Source organism: Cebus imitator, unplaced genomic scaffold, assembly GCF_001604975.1.
Source record: "Cebus imitator isolate Cc_AM_T3 unplaced genomic scaffold, Cebus_imitator-1.0 Scaffold370, whole genome shotgun sequence".
In the NCBI taxonomy this organism is placed as follows: Eukaryota; Metazoa; Chordata; class Mammalia; order Primates; family Cebidae; genus Cebus; species Cebus imitator.
Genome location: NW_016107685.1, coordinates 1,278,012 through 1,303,890, shown reverse-complemented (window position 1 = coordinate 1,303,890; position 25,879 = coordinate 1,278,012). Strand labels below are relative to the sequence as shown.

Here is a 25,879-nt window from a genome sequence, read left to right as displayed (position 1 = left end):
CCCAGCCCCATAGAAAAAAGAATGGGAAAGAAAAATGAGCACAGAATAGAGATTTCCCTTTTATACATATTGCAACAAGTTCTCCATAAAACATTCATCTGAAATAAATTAAAAAGTCCTTTTGCCACTGCCTCCAAACATAAAAAGGAACCTGTGCCCTAGCCCGAGCCCAGGCCACCCATGGCCCTGATTGTCCATGGAAGAAAGTTAAGGATTGAGGGGCCCATAGCCTGAGATGGGAGGGCCAGATCCTTCCTCTGAAGTCTCCAACAAGAAAGGTGAGGTGACAGCATGAGCCTGGGAGATGGCAGCCAACTCCTTGAGAAATTCAGGGAAAATGACTGCACAGTAGACGGCATTCTTGACTCGAAGAGCCTCACCTTGGCGCTCAGGGGCCCCGCCCCGAGGGGGTAGAACTGGAGTTGAAGCCCCAGGGGAGCCCCCACTTAGGCCAAGTCCTGCTCCGTCTCGCCCCGGCTGAAGGACCAATTGTGCCGCCTGCCGGGCCCTGGTTGGACTGTGTGCATGCCGCAGGAGTAAATCCCCGAAGGATGGCCTCCGGCTCTTCACTGGGAATAAACAGGGGTATCATGAAGGTGCTGGGATCAGGGAACCTCCCTTGGACTGAGAGGGGAGATTCCCCCACCCCCTAGGTTCTTGGACTTCTCCTTTAGGGTTCTGAGGAAATGGAAAAAAGGACAAAATGGACCAGAAATGAACCTCAGGTACCACTTCCTGTCCCATCCCTGAAGTTGACTCTGAGGACTAGAGTGAAGAAGAGTTCTTACTCTAACACCAAAAAATACTGCCTGCCTAGCCTTTTTCCCTCTATCCAGCCTCCCAACCCAGCCAACCATCCTTCTCAGTCTTAACCAATCAACACTTCAGCCACTTCATTCCCAGTCAAGATTGCTTCCTTCTCCATGCCCTCTCACCCTGATGAATCCTCCTCTTTCTAATCACTATTCTACCACCAGCAAGCTATTTCTCCTCTGTCCATAGCATGCCCTGATTTCATGCTTCCCATCACCCTCCCAAACTAGTCAACCACTTCCATCTTCCCCAGCCTGTCTATAACACCCAACCCACATCCTCTGCTCCTACAGTATCCACAGGTGCTATATATGCAGTTATAGTTCAGTGCCAATTTCACTTCTGTCATACTCTGCTATGCCTCCAAGATCTGCTCTCCTGTACCACCACTTCACCATTCACCAGTCCCTGTCCTACATCAAAGCCTCTCTTCCACAGGTTGTGGCCAATTTCAAGTCAGCTTAGACTCAAGTGAGCCATTTAAAACACTGTCTTCTTGCCTCTAACATTCTGCCTAGATTTCTGGGTCTGGATCCATTTCCTACCTCTAATACTGGCTACAGAAGTACTATACAGATCTATTAAAATTGGCATTCAGAGCCCTTCACAACCAGGCTCACACTCCTTCTACAACTTCTTTTCAAACTCTCCACACCCCATCTTGCTTTTGTGTCCACATCTATCTTCTTGGAACCCTCCAGTCACTTTTCATGCCCTGTACCTCCCTCTGCCTAAACTTTCCTCTCCCCACTTTTTTCACCATTCCAGGCTTAATTCTACTATCCCTGCTTCTGTAGAAAACCTCCTCCGATTTGTCTTCCAGTGACTCCCAATTCTTCTCCCCTTATCTTAGCATACTTAATTTATTTCTGTATCTTCTACTTCATATGCTAACCTGTGAGCTTAAGGGTTTAGACTATGTTTGTCTACCTTGTCTACCTGGACCCTCCACAATGACCCCAGCATCAGAACTGTAGCAGGAAGAAATATTCACAATACTAGACCACGAAGAAATCATGCTAAAGAACTTTACCTGAGACTTCACAGCTGTGCAGTAACTTTTGTGGTATTCTCTTCCCAACCCACACACATTTCTCATTAAGCCTCCATCTCTGCTTTCAGCATATCATTTTGCCTTCTGCTTCAATTAGTAAATAAAGAATGACACAAAATCCCTTTCTCCTCTACACTTCACAACTCCATTGACACATGTCATTTCCTCCTTGCTCTCTGCTCATTTGCCTCATAGGGAGAAAAACAAAAAGCCTTTTCCTGTCTGAAGTTAACCCTTTTCTATTGCTCTAGATCCCATTATTCCCAATACCTTTAGGAACTTGCTCCCTCTGGTATTACATTCCTCTAGTCACTTTCCAGATTGTACATTCTTTCAAGGCAGAAATTGTACCTTGTAACTCCCTGATTTTCCTGTACCTAAGACAATGCCTGGCACGTATGGAAAAAGTTTTAGATACTTATTAAGTGAAAAGTCTAGACTTAAAGCTTCATACTCATATTTAATTATTCCTCCTTCCTTATACCACTCACCAAACTCCACCAACACTTCCCTTCCATGTCCACTTAATTCTAATTCAAGCCTCCCTGGTAACATCTGCATTATGACAGAAGCCTCCTGATGCTTCCTGCTCTTTTCTCCTAGCTTGACTTCATCTGAGCTAACATACTAATCTCTCCACTTCCAGATTTAGAACTTCTAGTGGTTTCTCACTACCTAAAACATTACAACTTCTACTCTGAGAAATTCAGCTCCAGCCAAATCTCTCTAGCCTACTACCAACTATTCTACCACCTTTTAAATCCCCTACTCCAACTGAACAGTCCAAAATTTCTCCTGGAAAAAAAAAAAAAGATTCCCCACTCCTTTGCCTACCTAAGTCCTACCAATCTCTCAAGGCCCATGTCAAATGTCATGTCCTTTACTAAGCTGTAATAATATCACAACCTAGAGACTACTCTGTCCTCTTTTCTTTCTTGTCCCCAAATTCTAGAGTAGTTTTTGCTAGAACTGCTGATCTGGCTCTTAATGGATAGAGCTATGTTCTATCCTCTGACCTGATGACAAACATAAAGACTCAATTTCCTACAACTCTCCAGGTCCTGGCACAACATTTCACTCTTAATAAGGCTCAATTAACCTGGGTTAATAGGCTATCTAGGGAAGGCAGGTATGGGTGTGGTGGGATAGGCCTCACCTAGGGGATCAGAACGGCGCGGGGCAGGTCCTCCTGCAGGGCCCTCAGCCCAGTCCAACTTGCCACGGGCAATGAGGTACTTCTTGGCTTTAGATAGCAGTGCTGGGAAGTCTTCCTGGGAAGCCGCAAAGTTCTCAATCTTATTCTTCACAGAGCCCAGCACCTATGAAGCACAACTTCATGACATTTCTGAGCAGCTCTAGACCAATACAGTCCTTTCTAGTCCCACTGGGCCTGTTCCCAGCCCACCCAGGGTCACTAGCTGCGGGCCTGGCCCACCACGGAGCCTGGACGCACCCATGCATGCATGCATCGCACACCTGCAGCAGGGACTTGACACTGGGCTGGAAGACCATGTTGGTGTTGAGCAGGAAAGAGCGGAGCAGGGGCTGGGGGTGACAGGCCAGCTGGGCCACCAGCCCCGTCAGCAGGAAGTTGACATAGACGGAGTTCTGCAGCATGTTCTCGAGTTTGGCAAAGAGCACAGCCATGAAGGGGCCTGGGTTGGGGGGGAGGTGGGCACAAGGATACAAGGCCTGAACACAATGCACATCGCACGCATTCCTCCCCAAAACAAGAGACCCCCACCAGATGAAAAGTATTTGTATGTCAGCCTCTGGGTATGTTTAAATATCCCGTGGCCACCTATTCTGGAGGAAATAAGATGGCAGACACCATATGGACTCACCAGAGTCCAGATGCCAGCTTTACAACACATTCAAGCTGAAGAGCCATGTCTTAGGCTCTGGAGTCCGAGAGATCTGGTTTCATCGGCTTTGCCCTTTACTAATTACATTACTGGACAAGTCAAAACTCTCCAAGTCTTAGTTTGTTAGTTGGTAAAACAGGAAAATATACCTACCTCATAAGGTGATGAAGAGGATCAAAGTGTTATGAATATAAAGCATTTAGCCTAAGATCTGGCAAATTTTAAGTGTTCAATTATAACCATAAGCTACAATTACATATTCTGTATTTATAATAGATTCACCCAAGAGGCACAACAGAAGAACAATAGATAGAGAAAGTAGTTCTGACCAAAAAGAATTAGGTTCCACAAAAACCAGCGAACACTAAACCTGGTCAGAAAAAAAGCAAGAAGATGATGTTGCAAAGACAAAGTAACTAGGTGAGCCAATGTAAAGTTAGGGAAAAATCTGTGGAGGGCCAGAGAGACATCAATTTTGTCTTTCAGAAGCTGGGAACCAAGAAGGTGGAACAGAATATGTAGTAAAAGGATAGCGTAGTGCAGGGGCAGAGAAACTGACTGAGGACAGACTCTGGTGGGAGAGAAGGGAAGGAAAGGATCAGCATTATCTACTGGGAAAACTGACCTCAGCTAAGCCATATCACCAGCAGTAGGCCTCTATAACCATCACAGTCCTTCTGATCAGGGATTTTTTTGGGGGAAGGGAGAGTATCTAAGAACTGTACTATGAATTGAAACAGGAGAATGATGGAGGGCAGGAGGGAGTGAATCCTGAAAAAGATTCTGAAACATCTTCCACTCCAGGTGCACATGACTAGCATTAGCTTCAAAACAACTCTAGCTTAACAGGGTCCTAAGATACCCCGTAACTTTGTCCTCTTCATTTCCTGGAAGTTTCTTGCAAAAAAACAGTTCAAAAAGCTCAGATTAGTTTACAAAGAAGAAAAAGGACAAAAGCTTCAATTAATACTTCAAGACTGTGGTAAAACCTGCACATCATCTCCTAGTGGTATTGAGCAGAAATGAACAGAGCAGAGGCCGAATAAATGGAAAGATGTATTTTCTGTAGGAGGCAAGAAGAGGGAATTGGCACAACTCCAGAGCAGACGCCCTGGTGCTGGACAAGCAGGATGGCCAGCATCTCCCAGGCCCAGTCAGGACATGAACTTACCAAGGCATGACAATCCGACTATGAACAACTGGAAGATGAGTGTTTGCCTTAGTCAACTTAAATCTGTGAGATAGTGAACGGCTACCACTTGCTAAATTCTCACAATGTGCCATAATTGTAGTTAAGTGATTTATATGCATCTATGGCAGAGATGGGAGGCTGTTAGGTATGCCTAATCCAAAGCCTGTGATCTTAGCCTTAGCCACTACATTACTTCTCAGAGGTGGGCTTTTTTTTTTTTTATTTGTTTGTTTGGTTGGTTTTCCTGGCCTGAGGTTTGGAATGGTGGGGTACACTAGTTCTCATAGAAAAATAAAGAAGAGTTAGTCCAACCACTCAAATCGAGTCTAGCTCCAGGCCATCCTTGAGAGTCCAAAAGAACTCAGTCAGGAAGCTCAGGGTCACACTCTGTCATTTGCCTTCAAAGAGGTTGCACCCTATCTGCTTAAGACAGTCTTAGTGTTACTGGGCAGTCACGGCAACCAAGAAGGTACAAGGACAGTGAAAAGGAAAAATCTGAAATCAAGTCCTTCTTTGAAGAGGTAGAGAGGAAGGAGCTGAGTAGGGAGAAAAACAGAAGGTTAACCCTAGGCCCCAGGAGAGCTGACAGAAAATCCAATACCCAGACAGATAAACTGGAGGGAATGGCATAGAGTGTGTTTACAGGTGCCTCTCATATAGGATAGCATATATATCTTCCACATGGTTCAGAAATATTGCTGTGATTCACCAGGGAACACCAAACATAGAATATCCTAATTACAAATTGAAGGAAATGGCCAGACTAGGGAAAGAGGAGGAACATGCACATAGGACAGACATACAAGGCTCAAATATAAGTCAATATTCAAACCAGCACAAGCATGGAAGACAGATAGACATAGGGACACAAGTATGACATGACATTATCTGGAAGGGATGCAAGCAGGATGGATGAGGGGCTAGGCATGTACACAGAAATGACATTGCCAAGAAGTCTAAGAAACCAGCACAAACATGTCAAGAACGTGCAAAAAGAGTACACAAAAGAGAAGACCTGGGCTAAGAAGCTTACCAGTAAAGGGCTGGCTTGGCAGCTGGTTGAGAGTCCGCAAAGGGCTGCTGAGGAAGGGGCCAGGGGGCTCAGGGGGACAGGTGAAGCTCTCGTAGGCCTCCTCCTCCTCAAGGGGTAGTGGAGGTTCTAAGGGGAACTCTGAGCCAGCTCCCCCATTGCTCAATGCCACCTCTAGCTCCCGGAGCTCCTGCCCAAAGCCCTCTAGTCCTGCCATGCCTTCAGAGGTACCCTCTAGTAGTTCCCCAGCTCCCTCCTTTGGCACCAGACGAACCTTCTTGGCCCCCTCAGGCCATGATCCTGGCACTCCATTGAGCTGGGGAGGGGACAGGTGGCCAGGGCCCTCCCCTGGAGCCCCAGCCAGCCCCCTACTCCCCAGCTCTTCCTCCTCCCCTTCCCCCACATTGTTCCTGTCCTCCTCAGGAAGTAGGCCGCGTTTCTTAGTCCGAGAGCCGAAAGGACTGGGCTCAGGAGAGGGCCGCTCGCCATCATAGGGGGCAGACCAGGTACGACAGGCTCGGACACAGCGGTCCACACCACGACGTGCCTCACGCAGATACTCCAGGTAATTGTCTTCCAGCTCTCCAGGCTCCTCTGCAGGGCTAGGCCGTCGGCCAGGGCTGGAGGCTGGGGATGCAGAAAGCCCTGGTGAGCAAGGGGCTGGGCCTGGAGACTCAGAGCCACCCAGGCTCTGCTGCCGCAGGAAGAGAGCCAGACGAGACGGTGTGGAGGGTCGGGGTACTGTCACCACAGAAGAAGAGTCCACACTTGGGCTTCCAGGACCTGCAGAGGGAAAAAATATAAGAGAAATTGAGGAGAGGTTCAGGAGGAGAGACAAGACACCCAGGGAGACTAAGACAGAAGGCAACTGGGAGGCAGAAACATGGAACCTATTCAGACAGCTAACTCTCCAACCTCCTAACTAACCTTATCCTAATCCATCACCTCCACTCACCACCATCACCACCGAAGAAACAATGGAAACAGGAAGAGTATACAACCAAAGAGAAGAACAAGAATAGTTTGGCCAAAAGTTCCACTCTAATTTTCTTTGGTGAGTGTAAGGATCCTCCCTGCAAGACACCCTCATCAACCTCCCCAAAGACAGAATGTCACTCGTGGCCACCTTCCTCCCCTCACCCCAGCAACCCCTTGCTACACTTCCCGAGAACCCAGGCCATACCCGTGATGTCCTCCCTTCTCCCTGTCTCTCTGCTAGGCCCACCTCGTGCCCACGAGGCATGCTCTGGACGAGGTGGGCTGGGGGCATGGTGGCGACAACAGCGTGGAATTAGGGAGAGAAACTTGTCAGCTGCTCGTCCATATAGGTCCACATCACGCACAGCTGGCTTCTGGCTCAGCATAACGTGGTTACATGGAACAAGATACCTGAGAAAGACATCAGAAAGGGGACACAGGGTAGATCAGGAAGGAAGGACAGGGCCTAGGAGAACATCAGGCCAATGAAACTATATGGTTAAGCCAGGCTCCAAGTAAAAACTCATGAGCAACCCCAATACAGCCCATTGCCCCAGCAATGCACAAAACCCTGAGGCTTCAGGGTCAGCCATCCCTCAGCCCTGCCCCCACAGATACCTGAGAACCAGCTGCAGCAGGACATCCTCACAGCTGAGGTTCAGGAGAGTCCTGAAGAGACTCAGAGAGACCATGCAGAGCTGGTGGGGGGAGGGAAGAAGGGAGGAAGGGAGTCACCTTAAGAGCTCTCTACCCTCCAAGTCATTCACCGAATGGGAACCCCCTAACCCCAAGCCCAACCAACCATTCTTAGAGGAACTCCTAGAGGTCCACACACCAGGCCTGGCATGTAGTCATGCAAGTATTAGCTAAATGATCACTAGATCTTTGTGAGCAAGACTTTACTATTCAAAAAAATGAAGCATCACAGACCTAGTGGACTTCTATAGATTCTCTAGCTACATATGCCTGGTCAGCAAAGACTCCAGCAATACTTGAATGAAAATCCATGAAAAGAGACTAAGAAATACTGTGATTGAGTGAATGACTAACAGGAGACAACAGAAACATGGTAATTAAGTGAATGCCTGCCAGAAGGGGCTGTAGCAACACAGTAACTGAATGCCTACCAATAAGAAACTACAGGGACTGGGAAGATTCCCAACTGGGAAGTAGGTGGGGCTGCCAACATGAAGTCTGAGTCACCTCTCTAACACTAGTGTATCTCTCAGAAGGCAGGATAAAGAACAGCTCAAGGGCAGCTGACAGGAAAAAAAGTAGGTGGGTCAAGTTTAGGGGAAACCTTTTATTTTAGAAAGGAAGAAGGTTGGTTCATCTCTGACTAAGCAAAGAAAACAAACATGTAAACTCTCCCTCACTCCTCTCAATCTTCCTAGCACTTTCTCTATACTTCCCTTATAGCAAGTATGTCAGACAGCTTGAGCTCCCTGAAGACAACTTAATAGGTCTCGGTCTAGGGCACTATCTGAACATTTAGGCATTCATTATTTGCTAAATGACCATGGGAGAATTAAAAGTCAACCACACAGCAAGAAAAACATGAAACAACAGTTCACATTTTGAATAGCATGGATGTTCAGGAGGCTATCCTAAATGACCACTTTAGCTAGCAATGAAAAAATTCAGACTCACTGAAAAGTAGTATGGTGGGTAGAAAAGTGGTCCCTCAAAGGTGACCACATACTAATCTCCAGACCCTAAAAATACTTCAGCTTATGTGGCAGAAATGACTTCACAGATGTGATTAAGATTATGGAATTTAAGAGGAAATTATCCTAGATATCCATAAATAATAGAGATCCATAGATATCTATTACCTATGGATGAAGAGGGGCCATGAGCCAAGGAATCTGGTTGCTCTACAGGCAGAGAATGTTCCTCAGTTGACAGCCAGCAAGAAGACAAGAGATCTCAATCCCACAACTGCTAGAAAATTAATTCTGCCAACAATAGAAATAAGCAAGAAAATAAATCTTCCCCTATGGCCTCCTGAAAGGAACACACACCCCACCCCTCAAAATCTTGATTTTAGCCTGGTGAGATCCATGTCATATGTATGACCTACAAAGCTGTAAGATAATAAATCTGTTTTAGCCGGGCGCGGTGGCTCAAGCCTGTAATCCCAGCACTTTGGGAGGCCGAGGCGGGTGGATCACGAGGTCAAGAGATCGAGACCATCCTGGTCAAAATGGTGAAACCCCGTCTCTACTAAAAATACAAAAAATTAGCTGGGCATGGTGGCACGTGCCTGTAATTCCAGCTACTCAGGAGGCTGAGGCAGGAGAATTGCCTGAACCCAGGAGACGGAGGTTGCGGTGAGCCGAGATTGCGCCATTGCACTCCAGCCTGGGTAACAAGAGCGAAACTCCGACTCAAAAAAAAAAAATAAATAAATAAATAAATAAATCTGTTTTAAGCATTAGGTTTGATAATTCATTATGACAGCAATAGGAAATTAACACAGGCTGGTTAGCCAAAATTAGTCACTTCAAGGCACACAAGACAGGCTACTTAAGTTACAAAGTCAAGCCAAAGAATCAAGGTTGAAAGGACCAGACAGTGCAAAGGAGGGCATCTACATGTTTAACATGGGCATCCTGAAATTAGAAGAGATCTGGTTCTTCCAAGAACCAGGAACCAAGAAGAAACATCCCAACAACACGTAAGGCTCCTAAGACCAGGGGACCAAATGGAAAACTAATAGAAACAACTACTAAAAATCAAACATAGTGAGGAATAATACAAGTTAGGATAAGTTAAGACAAAGGAAAGATAGACAGAAACAACAGATAAAACCTCACAAAGAAAATCAACTGTCTCTAAACATGAACAGGACAACCTGAGGCCAATCATGGCCTAATTTCAGCATAATGAGGAAAAAAATACTTTTGGTATCTTTGTAAAATTAAAGCTTTAGTATCTATTCCCTAATGGTTCCAATAAATCTTAACCCAAGGCATCTATCATGATTACTTTTTGGAAAATTTTAACGCCCTGAGCCTACTCCCAGAGATTCAAGAAATCTGAGGTAGAGCTCAGAATCGCTTATAGTTGTTAGTTGTCATCTTCAAAGATTCACAGATGTTTCTGAAGTATACACTTGGTTTAGAAACACTGGTTTAATCAGTTAGTCTGGAATATTTCTTAATACACCGTAACTTAGCTTCAGAAACTGTACCTATACAAAACACAGCTATCCAGGAAACTGATTTGGAACCCCACTACCAAGTACCTTATTATCTAGAGGTTTTCAAGAGCCCTTAGTGATGAAAGAATTTCTATTTTAAACACATGGATCTATTTTAAACACATAGATCCAGGGAACTTCAACTTGTAATAAAAGAAGGAACCAAAAATGGTCCCAGAGCCAAAATAAATGCCATGAAGTCCATGGCTAAATAATTGCTTTATTCTCCTGGAAAGCCTTAAGTCTTTATAACTTGGAAACTAGTCACTCCCATGTTATACATATTTCTATGTGTTAACAACCAAACTTCCTGCATGGTCTTCCAGGTCATGCATGATCTGGATTTTACCCCCTCTATTTTTACCTCATTTCCTTCTTCCCCTTGCTCACTATACCTCCAGTCTTTCATTTCTTCAAACGCATTAAGCTATTCCCCCATTTGATATCTTTTGCATGCTGTTTCCTCTGCTTTCCGGTTCTTCTACTTGATTAATAGGTTAACTCCTTTATGATCTTCATGGTCTCAGTTTGTTGTCATCTCTTCAGAGAGGTCTTCCTTGACCACCCTATTATTTCTAAGCACTCTAGCTTTCTCATAACCCCGACCACAACTTATTAATATGTTTGCTTGTCTATCTTCTCTACAAAGTAAGCTCCATGAAGTCAGCAACAATGTCTACCTGACATTGTATCCCCAGCACCAGCAAACAGTATGGCACACAGTGAACATTCAATAAAAATGTTTAGGAGGAAGAACCAAAAGTAGATAGGTGCGTGGATGAGTGTTCCAAGTTATAGTTAAAATGCAGCAAATCCAAAGAAGAAAGAAGGTAAGCATATCAGTAGCACCTGGATCATCTACCAAAGCAGACACACAACCTAAAGTGCTCTCAAGTTGCCCATAGCAGGCCACACAGTGATAAACAGTTTTTAGAGAACGCAGGCCAATACTATATTACAAACACGGCATAGTAGCAAAACCTATAGTCATGATGAACAGCCAAAGTCATCCAGAAAAGGTGACTGTGTTCTAGATTCACATATTATAAAAGCAGGGGAGGAGATTAAAATCTGTACCAAAAATGGTTAAAAGTTTAATGTGGGACAGTTAATGACACTTAATTTTGAAGTGACTGCTAGAGATAAAGGTCAAAGAAGGCAGGAACACCCTCCCAGAACAAAGGTCAGAGAGAGAAGATGGCTCACCCACGTAAGCCAGGATAGAGGTAAGAGCCATACCCGGGAGTTGCTGCCAATACGGGCAACAAGGGTGTCGAGGATGGTGTGGGTGTCATGCCGGTGCAACAACAGGAATCGCAGGAAGGTGCGGAGCAAAGCAGGCTCTGAGATGCTCCGCAGGAAAAGCTCCAGATAGGCGGTACTGGCGATCATCTCCTCCACAGAGGTCTGGACAAAGAGAAGTGAAAGTCTGGAAGTGCACAGCTTTCCTGTACATACAGAGCCATCTTCTCTGGATACTAAGAGAAATCAGGAGAAGACAGGGGAAAAGGGAAGAGTACTCTACTCACTGCCTCCTACATTAGTCCTGGCACTGAGGTTATCACTGTAGTCTAGCCCCTTATCTGCCTTGCCACCCATGATTCTCACCTTGTGCAAGGCAGGACCCATAACAGGCACCAGGAATCCATTATGGATATAATCAACCAACTGCTTCTGCACCAGGGGGTGAGCCACCTGTAGGAGTGCAATAGAGAAGGGGGAGGGTTATGAGGAGACCACTGCCTGGAAGGGAGTAGAATGGTACACTATAGATAGGCATCCTACTTCCAAGATGGAAAAATCACAGAACTCCAGGGAATGTACCCCCTCCTACCTCAAGAATGACCAAGGGCCAGGCCTCCAGGAAACTCCAGTCCTACCTGAATTACTGCGTTGCAGAACTCTAGGGAACTCATGAAGAGTGCAAGGGCTGGCACTCCCAGCCAGTCTTCCCGTCGCAGGCAGTGCCAATCATCCCCTGGAACCTCAATCTTTCGAGGCAGTGACGAGTACAGAGCACTGAGCCCTGTGGCCAGCACCTATGAGAAGTTACCAAAGGCTCATACATAAAATATGTTTATAAAATATAAAAGGTGGAACAGGGGAGCTATTAATCCAGAGTTTTGATGGGAATAGGGGTATAAGCTATTACCAAAGCAAGCATTTGGCTACCCAATGTGCCAGAAACTCACCTAGAATCATGGGCCTACAAGGAGCCTTAGTATCTGCACTATCCACCTAAGCCCATGATTCATAACGACTGCAACGCCAGGGGGCTGCTTTCAAACCCAGGAACTACTTCTTAGGGGAAAGAGCCCTGGTACATAGCCTCTCCCATCTCCTGGATAGGAAGGTACTGTCCAGTATCTACATGCCATACCCTACCCTCCATGCCAGGGGGTGCTAACCGGGCAGAAGTACGAGTGATCTGCGATGTAGCGGCCCACAGTAGGGCTCCCAGCTGACAAAGCCATGAGAAGAAGTAGGGCATCACGAGCCTGCTGGCCCAGGGCGCCCTCTCGATGCACAAAAGGGACAAGGCGAGAAAAGAGAAGAAGACGGGGAGCAGCTCCAGGCTCAGGAGGTGGCTGCAGGAAGAACTCGAGCAATGAAGGCTCCCGGGCCACACAAACACACAGCTGGCTGAGAAGTAGCACCAGGCCTTCATCCAATGCTGGGCTACTGGGCACAGGGCGGCCACAGGCATCCAGCAGGGTGAGTAGAGCCTGACGAACGGGACCATGCCGCAACAGTGGCTGGCGAGCTTCGCTCACTAGCATCTCAAATAGTTTCAGTTGCTCAGCCCGACGTTCCTCGACCCCATCCCCAAGCTCATCCCATTGCAGCTGCCATGTCAACACACGGGTCAGCAGATCCTCCCGCAGAGCAAACTCCAGCAGGGGCCCAGGGCCTGTAGGGGCTGAGGGAACTGCACGATCCTCTGCCAGCAGTGTCAACATCTGGTAAGTGTGGTTACGAACAGCACTGAGATCATCTGCACCCCCAGGAGCTGCCCGAGGACCTTGCCGCTCCAGGATTCGTACCACCTAGGGAAAAAGGACAGAAGATGGAAGGAATCTAAGATGGTAAAGTGACTAAATGGGATGGTGAGAACACAGAAGGTTGGGAGAACTCAGGTGGTCAGCAGACAAGGCCCTTTGGCATACAGTCTCCTACCTGGGACCAATGATTCTTGAAGACCATGAGGCAGGTCTCAGGGTCAGCCATGACTGGGGTCTGCAGATTGGCCCCTTGAGGTATACGGTGCCCAGGGCCCCGGGAGGCCAGTCTGCTCAGCCAATTCATCCTCTCCATGAGGCAGGCTGGGCAGGCCCGGCAGCCAGAGGCCTACAATCTGAGGATTTGCCAACTGGAGGTTTTCTCCACTTGTGTCTGCAATCTGCTTCATCCGGTCTGTAGGAGCCAGTAGCTGCCCATGGAGCCAGAGGTTATACCAGGCTGGAATGGCAAGCCCAGAGGTCACTGCCCAGTCCAGATTTATGTATCTAATTCAGAGAAGAGATAATGGAAGGGATAAACAGAAGCTCACTCCACTGAAAACTCCACACACCTACATATACATACACACACAGTCAGCAGCTGACATGTCTAAAACAGAACTCAGATTTCTACCACCAAACCTGTTACCCCTTCAACCTTCTCCATTTCAAAAAAAAAAACAAAAAACCAAAGTTAACTTAAATGCCTAAATGCTCAAGCTGAAAATGTGCACATTATCCTTATTTGTTCTTTTCCTTACTTCCAATATCCAATTCATCAGCAAACCCTATCATCTCTACCTTCAAAATATGTCTATTACAGTAGCTTCCAATCTGGTCTCCATGATTCCATTATTATCCCCCTGAGGGTTTTCACAGCAACCAGAGTGATATTTTTTAAATCTAAATTATATGACCCATCCTCTGTTGAATACTCTCCAATAATTTCCTATCACATGATAATAGTTCAAATTCCTTATCTTAGCCTACAGGAGCCTAAATAATCTAATCCATATAACTTCCTACCATTCTCCTTCTCACTCACACTTTAATGACACAGGCCTTCTTGAATACTTTGTTCCTTCTGCATAGAATGTCCTTCTCCTGCTCTTCACATTGCTGTCATTGCTCAGTTTGTTTTTTTTCAAATGCCATCTCCCCAGAGAGGCCCTGCTTAACAACTCTATCTAAATAGCACATCTTCTCACCTTCACTCTCTAGCTTCCTAATTCTTTCTTCTTAGCAGTTTTCACTATCTGAAACTATATATTTATTTGTCTATCTTCCCCACATTAGGTAGCTTCTTTGAGGGCAAGGTTTGTCTTACTGTGTCTGTTGTGTCCCCAGGACCTAGGGACTCAATAACTATTTGTTAAATGTATGAATACGGAAGCAAATTAATGGATGGATAGATGGATGGATGGATGGATGAATGAACAAACGAACAATCAATCAAGAAATCCAGCCTTGATCTGACTCTAACCCTCTGGGACTACTGAAGAAGAAATTTCTTTCTGTCTATCACAGGTGCTTCCCTAAAAACCTACCCAGTGACCTATGAGAGATGAGCAAATAGACCCCTAACTGACTGAATACTCTTAAGAGGAAGAATTCAGAGCCAACCAATAAAGCAGAGCTGGTTTCTTTCCAGTAAGGAAGACAGACACATTCCCATCTCCACTCCTGCCAGACATATCCAAAACTTGCTCCCAGGAAAATGATAAGACATCCTCACAAGAAAAAGGAAAAAAGTACCAAGTAGCTATTGGCCTAGTTCCTTCTCCTTTACAGCCACCACACCCTCATCAGTACAGTCTCTCATAAGCATAAAACCTTGAGAGGAAAGGTGTGGTTCAGTTGTCCTTCCTCTTTATACTCAACAAAGGCTGAAGGAATCCAGAGATCTGGCCCAGCCCCACATTTTGCCCTAAGGTTATATTAACAACATCTCTCTTCACCCAGATACTCTCTCACACAATTTCCAGTTCACAAGTAAAGGAAGGTAGCAACTATGTTTAAGGAAAACTTCTATAGAATAGGTGAGTCTTATAAAGGGAGGGGTCAGTCCTAAAGAGCAAGTAAGGCTTACTCATTAACTCAATGTACATTCATATGGATAAAGTACGGGGCACTGTTCTAAATAAGCACTGGATATAACAAAGATGGATAAAAAGTTGAGATAGCATAAACGTAAATCCAACAAATATTGTAAATAGAGGTATTTATAAAAAGTGTCATGGGACACGAAGGAAAGCAACTAACTCTGCCTGGGGTGCTATTAGAGGGTTGGGTTCCACAGAGGTTAATACTGAACACAGATCTTTAATAATGACATACTGATTAAGTAGAGAGCAGAGGGAAAGGTTTTCTTCATATTAAAAACAGTATGTACAAAACTATGGTGCTGTAAAAGAACACGACAAATTCAAAGAACAGTTGCAAATTGAGTGTGCCTTAATCACAGACTATTCAGAGAAGAGAAGCACAAAATTAGTGGAAGGGTAAATATGGGTGAATGTTATAAATATCACTAAATATTATGCTGAGGAGTTTAGGTTTTATCTATCACCCTAGAAACAAAGGAGGTTTTTAAACAAGAAAATAGTAAGACCGAATTGGCCTTTAAAAATACGTCAGATAACAGTATAAAGTGGAGCAGAGAGAGATGGATTGCGGTGGACAATTTATAAGAAGCTGTTTCCATAGTCCATTCAAAAACAAAAAAAAAAAGTAACAACATGAACTATGGTAGTAAGAGAAATATTAGGAAAGATAAATCTGAGATTCACCTCTATCTTAACATGTTCCATGCAATACTGAAAGCATTTATACCTGTAACACCTCTGCCAATCAATAGCAAGTTCCTTAACAAAATAAAAACATCATTCATTTTTCTTTGAAACCCCGGTGCAAACATAGAGCCTGAACTCAAATATCCTTGTGAAATTGAATGCTGAATTAATAATTTAAGAGCAAACATATATTTACTACATGCCAGGCTCCATTCCAGCACTACACGAAATAGCTACATTAAGCCTCATAAAAACCCATTATGTATTATTATCCACATTTTACATATGAGGAAATCAAAGCCCAGAGAGGTTAAATAAGTTGTCCAATGTTACTCAGCTGGTAAGTGACAGGACTAAGATGCAAATGCAGAATATCTGCCTCCAGATTTAAGTTAACCACAAAGTAAAAGCAACAAGACCTGGCAAATAAATGAGGGATAAGAGATAACTCTCATAAGTAGTATAGGAGATTCAGTAAAAGATAAAGCCATTAACAGACTAGAAACACATAACAAGGGGACTGTGTTTTAGAAAAGAAGATGAGTATAGTTTTGAACATGTTAAGTTTTGAGACATCTACAGGATATTCATGATGTCCAGAAAGCAAGTAGAAATACCACATTTGAGATAAGGAATAAAACCAAGACTAGAGATACAAATTCAAGAATTAGCAGCTTATAGGTAACTATGAAGCTGTGGAAATAGATGGAAGTATCCAACGAGAACAGCAGATCATGAAAGAAGGGGAAAATTTGGGGAAAAACCAGGATGTAGGAAAGTTAAAAAGGAGGATTCTTTAAAGAAGACTTTGAAGGTAGCCAGAAATAAAAGGAGAAATCCAACAAATAACGATAATCTAGACATCAAAAGAAAGAAAGTTTCAAGAAACCGAAGGTTGCCCATAGTGTATAGTTCCATAGAAAGATCAAGTAGAATGAAGACTAAAAACAGTGCAATCAAGTTTTTTATAAACTTAGGAAAAGTAGTTGGTTAAAGAATAGGAATCGAAATGTAAGATGTACTTTCAGGAAATTCAGTGAAATGAGAAAGGATAAAAATAGGGCAATAGCTTAAAGAAGTTGTGGTAAGGGGAGTCAAGAAAAAGCATTTTGTTTTGCTTTAGGATGGAGAGCCTCAAGGGCGTTTGTCGAGTGAGAGAAGTAGTCTGAAGAAAATGACAAGTTATAAATAAATAAGATAGAGATAAATGACAGAAAAATCAGATATACTCAGAAAAATAGGCATGCCACATTTTCTGAGAGAGGAAGAAAAGAGTAAAAACCAAAGGATGGGTGCTACTTCAGGCAAATCTGAAAGTGAAGAAAGAGAGAAGCTAAGATCCACCAACAACCCCCACCCCACCTTCCCTCCCTCACTCACCTAGAAGAATAGGGATGAGAGAGAATAAAATGGGTAAGAAAGTGGCAAAGCCACGGAAGCAATGCTCAGTCTTGCATACATGGATTCTTAATAAATCATCAACACAGCCACAAAGACTAGTAGCCATCAGCAGCAGGGATGCACTGGAAACAAGTACTTATCCACCCACCCAGCTATTTATTGGTCTCAACTAGGCATGGGCTGGAAAAGGTAAAGTCAACAGCTGAGAAAAGTGGTAAGCACTCTCCCTTATGACTAGCCCCTCTTACAGTTATTAACGCTGGGATACCGCATCATCCTTTGCTGGTTTCCTTAAACCCTAACCATGCTTTTGTAAATATAGTCCCTTTATTAAACTCTTCCCAAACCCAGCTTGAGCTATCTGCCACCTGTAAAGAGCCTCACCGAAAAAAGAGTATTACTGTTTATGGAACACTATTCTCAATCATATCTCATTTGAAGACTGAAAACAAAGAGAGATCCTATAGTCAAACAAGAATAATACAAAGTAGTAGGTAAAGTCTGAACTCTGGGGTCCCTCAATGGTTTAAATCTCAGTCCACCATTTTCCAGCTGTGTGACCTTAAATAAATCATTTCACATATCTGAGCCTTATCTATAAATTCCTGATGGAATAACTACTGCTAGTTTTAAAAATTAAATAATATCCTGTGTAGCATTCAACCATAAAGCAGGGTCTCTGTAAATTATATATCCCTTTCCTCCTTCCTTCTCCTGATCCTATTTGATCCAGGTGCCCATATCTCTGAGAGAAGAGATACAACCTGCTCTGATGAGTTCATCCTTATGGCCTCCCAGACATACCTCAGTCAGCTAAAGAAAGGCTAAGCATTCAGTCTCATTAAGGTCTTAACAGGTCCAAAACTAAACTGCCTTCAGCTTCGGGAATTTAATTCCAAACATTAACTGCTCCTACCTTACAATATAGCTGGGGTACCCATTACTGCGCCACCACTTGACCAACAGAGGGCACTGTCATGGAACCAAAGAAGATTGGCCTCCAGGACATTTCCTCATCCACCTGCCCACCCCAGTTCCACAATCCCATTTCAAAGACTTCAAGAGAAGATACTGGAATCAGCATCTCAGATTCCAAAAGCCAACACTTAAACTGGGTCCTGTTCACATACAACAAAAGCATAAACGAAAGTCACAGTTTGCTATTCCCATCACCAACTTAGACTCTGCAACGTTCAGAAGAAAAAAAAGACGAAGTTAAAATCACCAACCTCTTATGGTGTCCTTTCCTCCCACAGCGAAGTCCAAAAAGAAAAAAAAAAAAAAAGCACAACCCCCTACCCTCCAGATTTACGTTCAGGCTCAGCCACAGAGTAAAAAGGAGAAGGAGCTGATCTCTCAGACCCAAAATGGCCAAGAACAGGCACTCACCTTACAGCCCAAAATACAGCCTTACAGCCACACACAGCAAGAGTGACAATGAACCTCAGCAGACATAGGACAGGAAGTGGCTCAGCCTCACTTATGAACCTTTGCCCAGCGAGAGGCAAAGAGGAGGGAGCTGGGGGCAGGGATATACCTGCAATACCTACATTGGACAGGGAGAGACCAAAATGATCTTCCAAGAACAGGTCAGTAAAATTCTGTGGTTTCTCTCTCCTTACTATGGCTCTTCCTAGGCAAGAAGACTAATTACTGACCTAAGAAGGATAAATGGGCTGTTACCCTAAATACTGAAAGTAGAATGACCTAATTAAAATGTCATAGGACTACAAAGGGAAAAACAAACAAAAACCACCACCTACTAGGAACTTACTAATCTAGAGCTCCACTTACACATATCTTTCCTGCTTTTCCATCCCTCAGACAAATGGAATCTCAGCGTATGGTCCCAACTCATTCCCTCCCCTCCTCCCACACTTCTTCTTGTGGGGATCTCCTCATCTGACTCCAGCAGGGCCCTTGTAATTCACAAAAGCGAACTTCTATAATACAATGACTCCTCTTTACAACAAGTAATCCTCATGTCACACACAGTTATCTCTACCCTGACAAAGATGTCAAAAAGGAGGTGAAGCTGAACTAGATCCTAAAGGATAAGGAAAGTTTGCTGGGCAGAGAAGAAATGGCATTCCCAGTAGAGGAAGCAGCCATTACAAAGTGTTCAAGGCTCAAAAAAGTAACATGTTTTTAGGGAACTGTGAACAATTTACTCAAACTAGAACACAGATTAGGGAGTAGCAGATGAGACTGGAGAGGTGAGCTGAAGCCCAATGATGCCATATTAAGAAATTTGGATGTTGTCCTACAGGACACAAAGAGCCAAAAGTTTTTAAGCACAAGAGTTCTGTGATCAGATATATATTTTTAGAAAAATCATTCTAGGGCTGGACTACAAAAGATCAAGTTTTAAGACAAAAATTGTTTTAAAAAAAGTCACATGAGGTAAGGAGGACCTAAACTAAAGCTTTAACAGTGAAGATGTAGCAATAGAGACATAGAGAAGAGAGATAACATAGAGGGAAATGTATTAAGATTTTAGCAAATGATTGAATGCAGGGAGCGAAAGAACAGAAAGTATGAAAGATGACAATGAAGTCCTTGCCTGGAATGAGATAGGGGAGATGAGTCCAAAGGCGGGCTTTTGGGGCAAAGACTGTGAGTTCTGTTTTGGACACGTTAATTTTGAGATAACTGTGGAGATACACAGTAGATCAATAAACATGTATATTTGGAATATAGGGAAAGACTGACACTAGATACAAAGAAGTAATCAATTCATGATATATTTTTTCTTTTCTTTTCTTTCTTTTTTTTTTAGATAGGGTCTCACTCTGTCACCCAGGCTGGAGCGCAGTGGCTTGACCTCATCTCACTGCAATCTCTACCTCCCAGGGTCAAGCAATCCTCCCATTTCAGCCTATGGAGTAGCTGGGACCACAAGCATATACAACCTGGCTAATATTTGATGTTTCATTTGGCGGTAACTTTTTTTTTTTTTTTTTTTGGTAGAAATGGGGTTTCAAAATGTTGCCCAATGGTCTCAAACTCCTGAGCTCAAACGATCTGCCTGCCTCGGCCTCCTAAAGTGCTAGGATTACAGGTGTGAGCCACCACATTCGTTCTATTATGATATATTTTCACATTTCACATTACCTCTCTAAATTGAAATTATCTTTCCATATGTCTATCTCTCCCAACGAGACCAAAAACCCCTTGAGAGCTCAGATGATCATGTTTTATTCATCTTGTTATCCCATAAAATGTGAGCAGCACAAGTACAAACTATATCTTCAAGAAGTATTTGTTGAATTAATAAATGAATTCATTCTCCCAGCACTTAGTAGAGTGCCTGACCCAGAGCAGATATGGAATAAATGATTAACACAGTACCCTAAACATGCTATTATCTCTATTTCGTAATCCTTGTGTATGTTTCATCTTCTCAGACCTACCACTCGGCTATATGACACAAATCAAAATCCATTATACTTAATGCACTACTATTTCAACAGTTTGGTATAGCAAACAATACACTTACCAAATCGTGTGCTTTCTCCATTATAACCAAGAATTTAGACAGTTCCTAAAAACCCTCTAATATCTGACTTGATTCATCCTATGACTATCATATGATCCACTATCAAGATGTGATCCATGCATTACATATACCTGTTCCAATCTCACTGCCACAACATTAAACATAATCCTCATCCCTATGTCACCCTCACAGTCCCTTTACCGTCTTTTGGAAATAGAACAATTACAAATCATTAAAAAATCCTCTCACATTACCTTCAGTGTCTATTATAAATCTTCTTTCCCCAAGTCTCTCTTACTCTGAGACAAAATTCTGGGTTCAACTTTGCCACTGTATGATACGTGACCTCTGGCTTTTGAATTTAATTTCTCATCTATAAAATGAAAATTCCTGTCTTTGTCACTTCACAAGTATCTACATAAATCAGTATAATAAAATTTGAAATCGCTATGTAAAGCATGAATGTTGCTCAGATGTCAAATTATACAGAATCATTGTATAAATGTATGCTTCTTCAACCTAATACAACAGCCACACCAACAACACTCTAAATTTCTAGAGTTCATAAAGCTATAATTTTTAAAATTAAAAATTGGGTTGTCACTTTTCATTTGTGTATAAGATTTAAAAAAAAAAAACAAAACACTATCTACTGTCACCATTACTTCATCAATGAAAGAGCACTTCAAGACCAAAAGAAGAGGAATGATAATCTCTGAGAAAAAAATTTATCTTCATGAATAACTATGGTGTCTTTGTTTCTCTCCTTCCATCTTGGATGGATGATAATTTTATCAAGTACAGGGTCCTTGACCCAGTGTTTAGGAACCACCACTCCAAACTCCAAACATTACACGTAGGTCCTATAAAGTTCTGTCTGGGCAAGTTGCTAAGGGTTCCACCAGTATGGAGGCCTGTTTGGTCTCCAGAAAGAAGCAATGAGAATATACCACAGGATAGAATAGTTGGCTCTGAAGCTACATTCTGGAAAAGAATGGGGACTGAGGCTAATTCTCAGGGAATAGCCTGGAGAGGAAAGACTTAGCTCCTCCTGAGTCTGGAAAGAATCAGGATGTCCCAACCCCATGGCAGACTATCAGTAGAAAGGAAAATTTACTAGTGTGAACGTGGCCATTATCACTGAATGCCAACCCGACTTTCCAGAATTCCATGTGCATTTGGGTTGGTGGGGAGAAAGGGACCTAAAAAATCCCTAGCAAGATGAAACCAATTACAGGGTGTGGAGAGAAAGAGATGAATTTTCAGGTGGTTGAAATGTTCAATATCTTGAGAGTGATGGTTTCACAGGTGTGTACACAGGTCAAAACTCATCAAATGTACTTTTTAAATATAATATAAACTAGCTTTTTAAAAAATTCAACTGTAAGAAAGGAGAGCAAAGCCATCCTGTTTGGGAAACTAAATATAGTGTTGTACAGGGCAAACTATATGACCTCCATAAAAGTAGAATTAGCAACTGAAAATGGTCAATCCAATCAAAGACCCACAGTTAAGCATAGGTAAGGAGCAACAGTTGAATAAGGTTGTCCAGAAGCAGGTAGAGAGAAAACACAAGCTGTGATAGTGCAAAACCCTTCATGAGAGGGCCCATCTTCAACTATGCAGTCCAAAGGAGAAACTCGAAGGAAATGAAGTTTCAGTGACTACTCTGTTAAAAGACTGAACCTCAGATATGATTTTCATTATCACAGTACTATTGCCCATGACACCTTCATTTTCTCGTCCTCCAGAATATGGAAAGTCCATGGGAGCAGAGGAGCGAAGTGCACAATACTTCCACCCAAGCTGCCCTACCCTGTCTAAAACTATTACTCTCGCTGGGCAGAACAGTCCATCATCGAAGGAGGCCCAGAACCAACCTTTCACCTTTATCCAAGTCTCACAGCCCTAATTTCCTCCTTCCATGGCCCGCCTTCAACTCCCTCACCAATTTGCCGCCAGCCCATAGGCTCCCACCTTCGCCTTTGACTCTCCCTCGCCTCGCGCAGGCCTTACCCCCTCACTCTAGTCCCCGGGTATCCCTCACCCCACCAGCCCTCAGTAGCCCCAGACCTAGTAAACCGTGTTCAGGAGTCCCTTCAACTTGGCACCTCCGAAAGCATCCAAGCCCCTCACAGACCCTCATTTGTCCATTCACCTGTAAGCTCCCACCCTTCTTCCCTATCTTAGACACTTACTCCCGGACCCTCACCACCTGCCAATCCCTCACAACCAGTACAGTAACCAAACCCAGTACATTTTTTCCCAGTCTCTCAGCCCCTCCAAGCGCCTCTCCAGGCCCTCTGGCCCGTGCGTACCGTTCACTCACGGAACGCCGACCCTGGCCAGGCCCGGTCGTCACGGCTGTTAGGTGAGTTCAGGCCGCCGCCATCGCTTCTCAGGCGCACCATCCGCGCCCCGCCCCGCGCCACACGCAGCCGCACCCCCGCGCACCATACGCAACCACCCGGAGGCGCACGACTGGGCAATGGCGTGCCAGCTCATTGGCTGAGCCAGACCAAACCGGAGCAGGGACGCTTGTTTCCTGGCAACGGCCGAACGCAGGGGCGGGGACACCCACAGCATTCCGAGTAAGGAGCACCGCCTCTCCTCCCGGTTCCGCCCCATTCGTGCGTAAACCCCGCCCCTCAGAAGGACTCTGGCCTGTCACCCGGGAAGGCCTCCGGGATGGTGGAGGCCCGCAGGGCGGAGGCGGAGCCCGGGAAGGAAAGGTCGAGCCAGAGGGCAGAAGGCGGGACCTAAGGAGAGATGCGACTTTTAGAGGCAGGGAAAAGTCAGAAAGGCGGGGCTTGGGAGAGATGGAGCCGGAAGAAAGACGTAGAGAAAGGGGTGGGGTCACGGGTTCCGGGCGAAGCTTGGAGTGGAAGAGTGGGTGTGGAGGGCGTGGCTATCACGAAAGATTACCTGTAGATGTGAGAGGAGGAATCAGTAGGTGGGCCCGACCTGCGGAAAAGCTGAGCCCTAGAGAGGGCTGACTGTGGGGAATCTAGTTCATTTTTGCTCCATCGTGGTGCATAGCTTGGTCTCTACTTTAGTACCCCAGCAGTGACTGCCCCTGGCTCCCCCAGCATCTTTGTGCTGTGCTGCTCCGTGACCCCTTGAGCACTGAATCAAGAAACACGGAATAAGTGCCTGCATGTCCAGCTGGATTCTAGATCAATTAGAACCGGCCTCTGCTCTCCAAGACCTCAGAGAATTGCAATGTAGTGTAATAAGTGCAATACTGTGGGGGCCATCTAGGAGCAGCACTTAGCATGATTTGCATGTACAGTATACAGAATGAGAGGAACGTAGGTTGAAGGAGCTTAGGGAAGACTTCCAGGAGGTGTCTAAGCCGAGTGTTGGGAAACAAGCAAGAATAAGATAAACTAAAATAGAAAAACAGAAGTTTCAGATAAGGTCTGTAGTTTTAAAGGTATTTTACCAATATTAAATACCTGGTTTTTGATCATTGTGCTATGGTTTATATAAGATCATAACATTAGGGAAACATGGATAAGGAATTGATAAGAACTCTGTATTATTTTTGCAACTTTTCTGTAAGCCTAAAATTAGTTCAAATAAAAAGTATTTAAAAATAAATAGAAGTTTCAGACCACAGGATCAGCATATACCAGGGAAAGGAAAAATGGACAACATGTGGGGGGTCCCATAAGAACTGCAATCAGTACAGTGTCTGGAGCCTAGGGAACATGTGAGGAAACATTGTGAGATGAGGCTGAAGACATGGACTAAAGAACTTTATAAACCATGTTAAGGAATTTCAATTTTACTTTTGGGATGATGGCTACAAAGAATTTTATACATAGATTGATAGTGAGGGGACCTTGGCAAAGACAAAACAAGCTTATAAAGCCCAAACTAGAATAGTAAAAATGCAGAGAAGCAGACATGTGGACTTTTAGAAGGTAGATCACCATAGTTTGATGATTGGGTGGATATAAGAGGAAAATAAGAGGAAGAATTAAAAACTAATGCTTAGCTTATATAAATTCAAAAACAGGTAAAACTAAACTATAATATTAGAATTCAGGATAGTGATTACTCTTGGAAAAGCATTGACTGAAAGGGGCAGAATGGGGCTCCTGAGACACTGGTGATGTTCTGTTTCTTAATCTGAGTGCTGGTTATATGGGTGTGTTCACTTTGTGAAAATGTATCAAGCTATATACTTAAGGATTGTATACCTTTGTCTATGTTTGTTTGTTCTGGTTACTATGCTGTGTGAAAAACCAACCCAAACTTAGTGTCATAAAAACAATAGCCATTTTATTATGTGCACAAATTCTGGGAATTTGGATGAGATACAACAGGAATGATTTGTCTCTATTCCACGATGTCTGGGGTCTTATCTGTAAAACTTGAACATCTAGGGGTGATTTGAGGATGGTGATTGGAAGCATCTGGAGGCTTCTTCAGTCACACATCTAATTCCTGGGCTGGAACAACCAAAAACTGAACTCATTGGGGGAACTGTCAAACAGCACTTTTCACAGTGTGATGGGTAGTTTCCAGGAGGGAACATCCTGAGAGGGAGCTACCAGACAACAAGCATTCTAAGAGAACCAGAGGAAAGCTGCATGGCCTTTTATGATCTAGCCTCACAAGTCATACAGCATCATCCTGCTATACTCTGTTGGTTGAAACTATCACAAGGGAGTGGTGTCAAAGAATTTGTGGCCTTGTGGTTGTTGTTGTTGTTGAGATGGAGTCTCATTCTGTCACCCAGGCTGGAGTGCAGTGGTGCAATCTCGGCTCACTGCAACCTCTGCTTCCCTGGTTCAAGTAATTCTCCTGCCTCAGCCTCCTGAGTCGCTGGAACTACAGGCATACGCCACCATGCCAGGCTAATTTTTTGTATTTTAGTAGAGACAGGGTTTCACCATGTTTCTCAGGCTGGTCTTGAACTCCTGAGCTCAGGCAGTCTGCCTGCCTCAGCCTCCCAAAGTGCTAGAATTACAGGCATGAGCCACCACGCCCGGACTGTGACCATTTTTTTTTAACTGCCACAATGTTATACAATAACAATA

General features: G+C 44.1%; 1 protein-coding gene across 7 annotated transcripts; it reads right to left on the bottom strand.

Annotated features, from left to right (window-relative positions):
* Positions 1–39: 39 nt before the first annotated feature.
* On the bottom strand, positions 40–23,311 carry FAM160A2 (family with sequence similarity 160 member A2). Of its 7 annotated transcripts, none has more exons than XM_017507242.2 (12): positions 23,147–23,311; positions 13,315–13,643; positions 12,546–13,184; positions 12,018–12,176; positions 11,746–11,832; positions 11,377–11,544; positions 7,551–7,630; positions 7,180–7,343; positions 5,958–6,737; positions 3,344–3,522; positions 3,024–3,186; positions 40–569 (listed from the first exon to the last, which is right to left on the bottom strand). In XM_017507242.2, the coding sequence occupies exons 2-12, from the start codon at positions 13,450–13,452 to the stop codon at positions 208–210; spliced, it is 2,919 nt and encodes a 972-aa protein (XP_017362731.1). In that variant the 5' UTR covers positions 13,453–13,643; positions 23,147–23,311; the 3' UTR covers positions 40–207. The 7 variants fall into 7 exon arrangements, 6 of the variants coding, with proteins under 6 accessions (XP_017362731.1, XP_037586886.1, XP_037586888.1 ...); XM_037730958.1 differs by having other exon boundaries at positions 46–569; positions 7,138–7,343; positions 11,344–11,544; XM_037730960.1 differs by having other exon boundaries at positions 46–569; positions 11,344–11,544.
* Positions 23,312–25,879: the final 2,568 nt, after the last annotated feature.

Bases quoted from the DNA above. Each gene is read 5' to 3' on its own strand.
- FAM160A2 (XM_037730958.1), bottom strand. From the start codon at position 13,452: ATGGAGAGGATGAATTGGCTGAGCAGACTGGCCTCCCGGGGCCCTGGG. The intron at 12,177-12,545 runs GTTAGCACCCCC...AACTTCTCATAG, and splicing joins ATCACTCGTACTTCTGCCCG to GTGCTGGCCACAGGGCTCAG. The intron at 11,833-12,017 runs GTAGGACTGGAG...GCACTCCTACAG, and splicing joins TCTGCAACGCAGTAATTCAG to GTGGCTCACCCCCTGGTGCA.